Raw genomic sequence first — 12,107 nt, forward strand, 5'->3', positions numbered from 1 at the left:
CTGGCCAAATAAACAGATGTAAAATTCAGCTTGTTTGCTGGACAGCACTTATGTCCTATTCACTGGGATTTACTCCTTCATAAGTTGCTGGATTCTGATTCTCATCATTTCTGGCCATACTAGATGGAGCTGATAAAAACTAGAGTTTAATAATATTAGAAAAATCAGTTTTCCTTCCACGATTATATATCATTTGCATTATTCAACTGAATACACAGAGCCTTTCCCTAACTCACATTTCTAAAATAAACCATAAACTATTTTTTCTTTCTCTTTTCCCCTAAACCAAAGGCAAAAGTCTGGGGCTTTTTTCACAAATGTATCCTACAGAGAAACATTAGAACAAAAATATTCCAAACAGATTCTGACTCTATTTGGTGGGGCAATGATGAACTTGTCCAGTAGGTGGCTGGCATGCCCCAAAAAACAGGCAAGAAATTTCCTACATCTATTAAATAAATATCCATTGAAGGAAGCTTGCAATATTATGTGAAGTAAAGCAAGCAGTGCTGACGTCCCAGAGATCCTGCCTCTAGCATTTGTGTGTTTAAAAGAGCTGCTCCTTACTTTTGCTGTAAACACAACCTACAAATGCAGGCTGAAAAGACAAGGCAGGCAGCAACGACCAATTGTTCTTGCAAAATGTGATATATATATTTTGGCAGTGAAAGCTGCATAGATCTTGGACCTGGATAGCTTTGCATCGATGGCATCTTTTGCTCTTGACAAACTAGGAAAATATTTATTCACCATTCTAACTAACTGACAAAGAGAACAGTTTTGGAAATGAAACTAGGTTGACACTTGCTCATTTGAATAAGCTTATTTATTATGAGTGTCTTTCATGATAAGCAATATCACATATAACCACTTCTGTCAATAGTTACTGAGGAGGAAGGCAAACAACTCAAAACAATTTGCTCGTGCTTTTTCCTTTTAAACTGAACATTCATTTCCTAGCCAAATCCCAAGAATGGCCGAGGACTGCATTTTTCTAGATACAGAACTCAGTGATTTAATTCTTTGTAATGTCTCTACTGATCAACATACAAATTTCTCTTTCTCGGGTGAGGACTTGTTTTATTACAGATTCCTATATGCAATTCCAGCTATTTATGGGATCATCATTTTGATTGGGCTAATTGGCAATATCACCCTGATTAAAATCTTTTGTACAGTAAAGTCCATGAGAAATGTCCCCAATTTGTTCATTTCCAGTCTGGCTTTTGGAGACTTGCTTCTTTTGATCACCTGTGTTCCTGTGGATGCCAGCAGATATTTGTCTCCTGAATGGCTTTTTGGTCGAGTTGGATGTAAACTTATTTCTTTTATCCAGCTTACTTCAGTGGGGGTGTCAGTCTTCACCCTCATGGCTCTTTCTGCAGACAGGTATGTGCCTTTTTGAACATCTCTTGAGATTCAGTCGTATTGTCTGAAGGCAAACCTTGATTGCAGTTTTAACATGGCTGAAATGTAATCAAGAAAAAGATTATGACTAAATTATAATGAGAAGCCAAGAAAATCATGCTTAGTATCACTTAAAGCTACATATGAAACATGGTAAGATAGTTAACTTTCCAAGGGGGATGGCTGTGATATCTTTTAACTTCAGTAATCTATTTTTGTGCTGAATCATTATTATAATGAAATTTGATACAAGTTTATTCAAAGTAAACTCTTTGAATTCAATGGGATTTACATACCTAAATGTATAGATTTAGAGTTGCTGCTTTAAACTGCTTTTAACATTTGAAATCAATGCAAATAACTTTTAACACTTGATAGGTCTACAGGTGGAATATTATTTACTCATTTTGTTTTTTAATTAAAAATTCAAGAAATATTCTAAGCTTATTTGTAATATTTAAAATATTTTGTATTGAAAAAATAAGGTTTCCTAGTGATAAATCTACTTAAGATAATTTACAATTAACACATTTGTAGTTTGTATTCCTTTGTGATGAATTGAGGTAAAACACATGTTCAGAACCCATATTAATTTATTTTTCTGCAAATCTTAGGAGCTTAATGAAACACCTTAATTATCACAGAAGGAACAGCTTTATTTGGTGCTAAATTCTTTTGCTTCAATTATTTAGAATAATACAGAACAAAAGAGAGCTTTGCATAGATTTTTTAAATTAATAAATTCCTTAAGATAAGGAATTTGTTCCTGAAGAACAAAAATAATCTATATTAACCAATTCACTAGGCATCTACTTGTATTGTGAGCCGCCCTGGGTCTTCGGAGAAGGGCGGCATATAAATTGAAGAAATAAATAAATAAATAAAAAGGAAATGAATAGTCTGTCTAATAATTTTTCCATTTAGTTTTATATATACATTCATTGCTTAAATAAGCTAATTTCTTCTAAAAAGAATTAGATGCAACCATTAAAAAGTACCTCTTCATAATTAAATTTATTTTGGTTTAAAATTATGTCTAAAATCTAGAATTCTTTGTCCAAAACAAATATGACAAAGAATTGACATCTGGCATAATTTCAAAGTAAATTATATGATTATTTTCGGGGTGGGTTTGCTTTCTGGGCATTTAGAGAAGGAAAGTGAAAAGAACAGCCATAGGTGTTCCCCAAAGCTGTGATTTTGTGCCACATTTGTACATCTTTGTACATACTTGTACATCTATCTGTGTCCTTTTATCCAATTTAAAAATATCATTACATAAAGCAGAACTCATTCAAACAAAGTAAGGACTAGTATTAAAATTGTAAGGGAAGGTTATTATCTTGACTTGCACCAAAGAGACTCCTCATTTAGTATTAGCTACAGAGTCATTTTGAAGAGATTCATAAACAAAACATGATTAAAAATCATTTCTACTTAATCCCATTGTCTGGTCATCTGACTAGTGACTACAGTACATTTTTTAAACATGAAGAATGAATTTGTGACATTGAAAGCCTCAATGTCTCAAAGCCAACAGATTTTTCTTTTTGTAATAATAAAGTTCTTTAAAAGGACACAGATAATAGACATGTCATAAAGCCATTTCACATATTATCCAGAATGAAGTGGAGGAATTTTGTACTGAACTATGTTCTTTGGAAGGGGAAATAACTTTTTTAGAAAAGTTGTCTTAAAAAATAACTCCATGGGCAAGTTATCGTTATCTAAAAATATGAAAAACAGTCACATCCAGCTAACTGGCAATAGGCAGCTTCAAATATGCATAATAAGTCTCTGAGTGGCTTCTACAAATATGATGATCGTGTAGTAACATGAATTTCCCATGGTCCCAACAGAAGATGAGGTATAACAGCACCCCTTATAGAAAATAATAAATGTATGCATGGATTTTCAATAACTTGCAAAAATGCTGTATAGAAATGTATAAAATTAATATTTAATATTGATATATGAGGAACACAGTCCAAATATGAAGGAAAAACAAATACACTTATTTTTATTGAAATAACAGCCTTATATTCTTCAACCACTTAACCAAAAAACAGTGTAATAGAGTTGCAAGGGAGGCCTAGGAAGTCTTCTAGTCCAATCCCCTACTCAAACAGAAGACCCTATATCATTTCAGACAAATGGCTGTCCAGTCTCTTCTTAAAAATCTCCAGTTATGGAGCACCCACAACTTCTAGAGGCAAGTTGTTTCACTGGTTAATTGTTCTCACTCTCAGGAAATTTCTCCTTAGTTCTAGGTTAGGTTTCCTTGATTAGTTCAAGGAATTAGTTCTTAATTTAAAAGTTCTTAATTTAGTCACTTTGCTAAAGTATGCAATAAGATTTGTTTGGCATGGTTTCTTTGACAAATCCATATTGGATTCTTAGTTTCGTTAGAGCTATGAAGTGGAACTGATACATAGGGCTCCTTTAGATAGACTGACTATCTATCTATATATGGAAGTCAGGGATCTTCTGATTAAGCTTCTCCAATAGGATGCCTTTCAGACTAAAACATATTTTACTGGTAGTCCTCAATTTACAATTGAAGGTGACTGTTCAAAGTTACAATGGCACTGAAAAAGGGACTGATGACCATTTTTCAAATTTATGACCATTGTAGCATCCCTATTGTCACATGATCAAAATTTGGATATTTGACAACTGGCATGTATTTATGACAGTTGCAGTATCTTGGGGTCATGGAATTGCCTTTTGTGACCTTCTGACAAGCACAGTCAATGGGGAAGCCAGATACATTTAACAACTGTGTTATTAGCTTAATAACTGCAGTGATTCACATAAAAACTGTGGCAAGAAAAGTCTTAAAATGGAACAAAATTCCCTTAACAATTGTCATGCTTACCAAGAAAAATTCTGGCTCAATTGTGGTCATAAAACAAGGATTACCTGTATTTATTTGTTTGTTTGTTTATTAAACAAATTTATATAGCTGCCCAATTCTGGTGACTTCAGGTGGCTTACAAACCTTCCATTCTTTCTCTCTATAGGATATCTGACTGGGGATGATGGGAGTAATACCCATATGGAAAGCACCTATGTCTCCTGTTTATCCAATGTTTGTCTTATTATCATTGTAATGAGCTTCAATTCAGTTATTTAGCTGGAGCCATATTCTCTTGCTCAGGGAATATCCTGGGTTGGGCATTGTGTGCAAGGCAGCTACTAAGAAAGAATTAGGAGTAATCTGAACTTTGTGGCTGCCTCCGCTCCAGGATGGGCCACATGCCAATTCAGAAGGCTTTAATGGATAATGTCATGTCCTGCATAACTTTAGCATGCTGGAAAGGTGATCTCCACTGAGGTTTTTTTCCCTCTGCCTAAAAAGCAATGTTTAGCTGGCATAACTGGAGCAATCCAGTCCATCTGCTGAACTACCTTTTATCTTAAATAAATGCCCCTGTACCAGTTGACTGGTACTCTATGGCTCTTGGCCTTCAATGGCTGTTTTATACTGGGCTGTCTGCCAGGAAAAGCTGGACTTTGTAATTTAAGTGAGAAGAAGAACTGTAAATATGTTCTGGCTTTTTGTTTGTTTTTAACCTGTCCTCAAAAGACACCCCCAGATCTGGGAAGTAATTGCTGCTTGCTTTTCTTGTGTGCAGAGGAGGAGAAAATAAGCACATTGGGAGCTAGGTGAATCAAAAAAAAAATGGGTATCACAGTAGCCAAAATGATGGAAGGAAATGAAATATATGAAAGGATTTCTTAAAACAACTTCATTTCCAGTTGGTCTACACAGAGGAGACACAGAAGCCCTTAGTTTTCTGCACATTTTGACCTTCTCTGTAGGCTGATTTCAAATGTATTTATTAACTTGGAAAGGCATCTTAGTCAACTTAAAGGGATTTATGAAGAGAATTTAGCCTTCTGTTTCCAGAAATTCAGCATCACTGAAAGTACTAGCTTTAACAATGAAAAGGAGTTCTGGCAAAACTGTACTAAAAGTTGATAGTCCAGGATCTCATATTGGAAGCAAAATTCCCTTGAGTCTGTACTCTAAACTGCTGTTCATAAACTGATGCCACTAGAGAATCAGAACTAAGAATACAGTTCAGAAAGTTTTCAAAAGAAAATGCTCTATAAAATTAAAAAGAAGATAAATAATTATAAATGACAGCATTGATGAAGGTGGTAGTTGAAAATATCAGACATTATTGTATAAGAGAATAAAATGGCTATTATATGCATATAATAATGTTATCTACACTTTGGACAAAAAAAGAAATGAAAAACTGGATTTGAATTAACATAATCATACATTTATTTTTAATTGTGGAATTTATTTTTCAAGAATTGCAAAAATAAAATGGGGAAGAGATGTGCTATAGATGTGTTTATGATGACCCTTTTGCAAATTCCTCACTGAATATATAAAGAGTTACAGACTGTGCATTAAATCATATTTTTATGCATAGATCATACTAGAGGGACTCAAACAAATGAGGACAGAATATGCAAACAATAACCACCACTTCAAAATCAAAAATATTGAATTATTTTGCAAGCAAAGAAGCAAGCAAGAAAAATAACATTATTCATATATTAATATGCTTAATAAAAAGTCTAATATTAAAAACTCAGTGTTCAACATAAATAAGCTTGTAATTAAAAGGGAATTTAACTCTGGGAATTAAAAAAAATGATGATAAACAAAAACAAGAAGTATGATTAAACTTAACCTTGCCATCTGGATAGAAATGGTGCAGAGAACAATATCCATGTGTCCTTAACATTTCCCTAATTATTAAGGGAAACACAAGCATTCTTGCACATTAAAATCAGCAAGATTGCAAGGTCCCAGCCACAAGGTTATTGAATGATCATGGGTGATTCACTTAATGACCACAGCAGAACTGACAAAAGGCAAAAAGGCACTGCCACATGTTTCACTTAACAAATCTATTGCTTAATAACTGAGTTTATTTATTTATCAAATTTACAATCTCACAATACACGACTCTGAGAGGCTTAGAACCACTGAATCACATCAAATTTAAAAAACAGGCAATACAAAAATATAAAATCCAGATTAAAATAAAAACTATAAAAACAAATATACCAACCCTTGGAAAAGGGAGGAAAGAATGGGTATCTAGCAATGGAGCCATCTGAATATATCTCTGATTCCCTGGGAGCCCCAGGTCTGATTACATATCTAGGTATTGAGGGCCTTCTGGAGTATGGATGGAACTAATCTAATTTGGGGAATGGAATAATATTCCATAAAAAAGGTGCCATGGCAGAGAAGGCATGTCTCTGGAGAGTCCCAAATGTAGGTTCCTAGCCAATGGTACTCATAGCATGCCTACTCTGACGGATCTAATGGGGTGAGCCATTGTACCCAGGGAGACGCAGTCCCTCAGATATCCCAGTTCCATGCCATGCAGGGCTTTAAAAGTCAAAATCAGTACCTTGAATTAGTCCTGGAAGCAAACTAGCAAACTGCAAAGCAGAGGGATAACGTGTGCTGTTCTAGGATTGCACATAATCGCCCACATCATTGCATTCTGTACCAGCTGAGGCTTCTAGATACTATTCAAGGACAAAATCTTGTACAGCAATTTGCAGTAATCCAATCTGGAGGTGATAAGGCCATGATCCAGGAACAGTAGTTGCCAGTCCTAGTTGTGGCTGTTAACAAGGATTGTATATCACTGTTGAGCTGTCAGCAAAATGTGAGCAGCCCCTGTCCTCAGATTCACAATCTAATATGCAGGAATGAAGGTGGGAGAGAATGAAATACTTGATATACAATTTTATTTATTTATTTATTTATTTATTTATTTATTTATTTATTTATTTATTAATTATTCAAACTTCTATACCGCCCTTCTCCTTTCGGACTCAGGGCAGTGAACAGCCAAAATAAAAACATTTATACATAACATTACAGTTAAAAATAGATTTAAAATAATTAAATAAATTTGGCCCGTAATTTAAAACTTGTCAATTTAAAATCCGTATCAAATTTTAAAACCTACCATAAAATCAAGACAGACCGGCTAACTGAAAAAAGTAAGTTTTTAGGGCCTGACGAAAAGTCCGGAGGTCGGAGATCATTCATATCTCTGGGGGTAGATTGTTCCAAAGGGTAGGTGCCACCACAGAGAAGGCTCTCCTCCTGGGGGTCGCCAGCCGGCATTGTCTGGCCGACAGCACCCTGAGGAGGCCTTCTCTGTGGGAACGAACCGGCCGGTGGGAGGCTATTGGTGGCAGAAGGCGGTCCCGTAAGTACCCCGGCCCTAAGCCATGGAGCGCTTTAAAGGTGATCACCAACACCTTGAAGCACACCCGGAAGTCCACTGGAAGCCAATGCAGCTCGCGCAGGAGAGGAGTCACATGGGAGCGCCCCGTTGCTCCCATAATCCCCCGTGCGGCCGCATTCTACACCAGTTGGAGCCGCCGGGTGTACCCCAAGGGGAGCCCCATGTAGAGAGTGTTACAATAGTCCAGACGAGAGGTGACGAGTGCTTGAGTGACCGTGCGTAGGGAGTCCCGGTCCAGAAAGGGGCGCAATTGGCGTATCAGGCGAACCTGATAAAAAGCCCCCCTGGCCACGGCCGTCATATGCCCTTCTAAAGACAGCCGTGCATCCAGGAGGACACCCAAGTTGCGGGCCCTCTCCGTGGGGGCCAATAATTCACCCCCAATAACCAGCGATGGCGTCAGCTGGCTATACCGGGACACCGGCAGCCACAGCCACTCGGTCTTGGAAGGGTTGAGTCGAAGCCTGTTTCTCCCCATCCAGACCCGCACGGCCTCCAGGCACTGGGACATCACTTCCAAGGCATCGTTGGGATGGTCTGGGGTGGAAATGTACAGCTGAGTATCATCAGCGTACTGATGGAACTCCACCCCAAAACCACGGATGATCTCACCCAGCGGCTTCACATAAATGTTGAACAGGAGGGGCGAGAGGACTGACCCTTGTGGTACCCCACAAACAAGGCACTTTGGGGTCGACCGCTGCCCCCCTGTCAACACGGATTGCGACCGGTTGGAGAGATAGGAGGAGAACCACTGCAAAACGGTGCCCCCCACTCCCAATCCCTCCAGCCGGCGCAACATGATACCATGGTCGATGGTATCAAAAGCCGCTGAGAGGTCTAATAGGACCAGGATAGAGGAATAACCCCTATCCCGGGCCCTCCAGAGATCATCCACCAATGCGACCAATGCCATTTCCGTGCTGTACCCAGGTCTGAAGCCGGACTGGAGCGGATCCAAATAGACAGCTTCATCCAGGTACTGGGGAAGCTGTCACGCCACCACACTCTCAACAACCTTCGCAATAAAACGAAGGTTGGAGACTGGACGATAGTTAGCCAAAACAGCCAGATCCAGGGATGGCTTCTTGAGGAGAGGCCTCACCACTGCCTCTTTCAAGGTGGCTGGCAGGACACCCTCACTCAAAGAAGCATTGATAATCCCCTGGAGCCAGCCTCGTGTAACCTCCTGGGAAGCCAGCACCAACCAGGAGGGACACGGGTCCAATAAACATGTGGTCGCGTTCAGCCGTCCCAAGATCCTGTCCACGTCCTCGGGAGCCACAGGATCGAACTCCTCCCAGATAACACTCTCAAGGCCTGCCTCAGTCATCTCGTCTGAACTAACCCAGTCGGCGGCCAAGTCTTCCCAAATCTGAGTTATTTTATCATACAGATACTGTACAAAGTCCTCAGCTCGGCCCTGCAATAATCACACAATCATTTTTATATTGTGCTATTGCCCTGTACTCACTTCCTATTGAAAGTCTTTAAAACTTATCATTTATATATTTATATTACTAATATTTTACTTTTCTTCTGAGAGCACAATGTAGTATATCTAGTATCTTGACATGGTATTGCCAGTATCTAAGTATGGCATATCCTATTATGCCAGGTGATGGAGAAAAAGGAAGAAAAAAGCAAGGCATTTAAGGGAGGGGGTGAATGGTACTACTTAATGCTTTTGGAAGAGACTAACTTTCTAATTCAGTGATTTGGGTCTAGGCTATGAATGTACAGTGGTGAGCAAGGGAAATATCCCTTGAAAGGATAAAAACAGGGATTACTGTTACAAGGGTTATGTCTGCAGTCTTGACAGGATTAGTTTGAGATGGATTCCCTGACTCTCGAGGAATGCCTTCAGCTGCGTCTATGAGGTATTTCCGGTTCCTGTCATATGTAGATATATACCTGTAATGATGGCTTGTTGGGGGTTCTACTTATGATTAAACCTACCTGAAACATGGTATCAGAAGTCTGAATCCATGTCTTCCGGATACATTTGAAGCATACCTCTGAAAGCTAAGCAGTGGAAGTATGGCAGTTGCTAACAGTATACCTCTGCCTGAGCCTATGAGGGTGAGTGGAGATTGCGGCAGCAATTGGAATAAGTTCAGGGCAGAGTTCGAAGATTATGCCTTAGGTACAGGCTTGGAAGAGAAGTCGGCAGCAGTTCAAGCTGCCACATTAAGGAGATTGATGGGCAGTGAACGCCTCCATATCTACAGACACACCTTAACCCTTTCTGTGGAGCAAGAAAGAGATACCAAAGTTATTCTAGATGCTTTAGAGACTTATTTCAGACCTCTCAAAAATGTAATTTTTGAAAGATACATATTTGGCAGCTGCAAGCAAGAAGAAGGTGAAACGATAGATAAATTTGTCCCACGCTTAAAGGAAAAAGCAACCAGTTGTGACTATGGCCCCTTAAGGAATGAGCTCATTCAGGACAAAATAGTTTTGGGCATTACTAGTGAAAGCACATGCCGCTGTCTCTTGAGGGAGCATAATTTAAGCTTACAAGCAGCAATTGAGATGGGTCAGACTATAGAACTTACTGACAAACGACTGAGAGTCTTAGAGCGGGGTAAGGATTGTGTTAATAGAGTCTCTAAACAACAGCCAAGTATGATGAATTATCAATACTATAATTTTAAATTATTGGGATTTTTTAATTGTCTTGGGCTAAATTATTTAATCTGGTTTTAATTATATCTTTTAACTTTTGTATTTATGTATTTTATTTTGTGCCTGTTCACCGCCCTGAGTCCTTTGGGAGTAGGGCGGTATATAAATCTAATAAAAGAAAGAAAGAAAGAAAGAAAGAAAGAAAGAAAGAAAGAAAGAAAGAAAGAAAGAAAGAAAGAAAGAAAGAAAGAAAGAATACAAATATCAGAATAGATTCGACTGGAAGCGTCGCAGCGAGACAGTCGAGGATTAGCAGGCTATGATGAGCCCTGCGAAATCCAGGGCTGACAAACCTCTTCAGAGGTGTCTTTGGATAAGATCTGTCCTGCAGGGACAGAGAAGAAAGAGAGGCAACTTGGAAAACCAAGAGGAACAGGCAAGTTCCTCAGAGGTCGGAGGTTTTTCTCTCTGACTTTGCAGCAGGGGGCGGCAGCCATTACAGCCGGTAAACTGGGGCAACCGGATTAAGCAATGGGCAGGAGCAGAGAATTGAACAGAATATTGAAGCCGGGTGAGTGATATTTAACTCATAGGCAGAAAGAAAGAAAAAAAGACTTTTAAAATAACTGTAAAGTCCTGGAGCTATAATAGCAGCTAATAGGTGTGAAGGACGGAAGAAGAAGATTAAGGCAGAAGTTATAAAGTGATAAAACCCGACTAGAAGTTTGTTTTGGATTTAAGTAATTGGAGAACTTTAAAAAAAAAATCAGAAGAATTAAGAACCCAGAAAAGGTTCCAGAAAAGTTACGGCTGAAGAGACAAGCGGTCAAGGCAAGATATGACAACTCAGCTAGAGATTTGCCAGAATTGAAGATCGGATAACGGATTCGGATGAGACTGCTGCCTGGAGATTGAACAGGTCACTGGAAAATGGGTAGTTGCTTACACCAAGTGGCTCCACGTTCCTATTTAGTGGATGTTGAAGGAACTTTGTATTGTTGCAATCGGGTAGATTTGCGTGTAGCTGAGCGACCAGACTTTACATATCCTGTGGACAGGTCAGACGTATCTGGTATTACCATGCCACATTTACCCATGGACAATGAGGAATGCACAGGGATGGGGTCTCAGATTAATGTTGATGAGAGCTCGGAGCAAATGGGTATACCAGATAGCACTCGAGCGCCGGACACTCCAGTAAGCGGCGAGAAGAGCTCAGCAGTTCCAGTGAGGTCGGAGAAGCTCATAGTGCAAAGAGAGCCAGTTGGCGCAAGAGGGCCAGTTGTTACTCACAGCAACCAATGTTAGCGACCACCTGACAGACTCAACTTGTAGAAAGTGTTGATATTGTTTTTTTCTACAATCTAACAGACTCAATTTGTATAAAGTGTTGATATTGTTCCCTTTTACAATTTGAACTCTTTTGTAATGTTTTATAATGTTTTAATATGTGATAGTTGTGTTAATATGAAAAGGGTAGATGATACAGTTGTTTGCATCGGAACTTTGCATGTTTCACAATGTTTTATAATGTTTTAATATGTGATAGTTGTGTTAATATGAAGGGAAGATGTTACAATTGCTTGCATCAGAATGTTACATGTTTCACAATGTAGTGTTTGTAGTGTTTTAGTAATACAGTGTTTTATATCATTTTAATGTATATATGTAATGCTTATAGGGTTAGTGAGGTTTTTTAATGTTTTAAAATGTGATAGTTGTATTAATGAAAAAGGGAAGATGTTACAAGGGTTATGTCTGCAGTCT

At 38.6% G+C, this 12,107-nt stretch overlaps 1 protein-coding gene across 1 annotated transcript in view; it reads left to right on the plus strand.

The window, feature by feature from the left end:
• The first annotated feature begins 973 nt into the window (after positions 1–973).
• The window catches only part of GRPR (gastrin releasing peptide receptor), an 81,161-nt gene continuing 70,027 nt past the window's right edge, over positions 974–12,107 (plus strand). The window contains exon 1 of the mRNA XM_070943413.1: positions 974–1,389. Coding sequence (XP_070799514.1) covers positions 974–1,389 — 416 coding nt within the window. The remainder of the gene's footprint in view (positions 1,390–12,107) is intronic.

The sequence above is a fragment of the Pituophis catenifer genome, unplaced genomic scaffold (genome assembly GCF_029215685.1).
Source record: "Pituophis catenifer annectens isolate HBS135680 unplaced genomic scaffold, rPitCat1.0.hap2 SCAF_4, whole genome shotgun sequence".
In the NCBI taxonomy this organism is placed as follows: Eukaryota; Metazoa; Chordata; class Lepidosauria; order Squamata; family Colubridae; genus Pituophis; species Pituophis catenifer.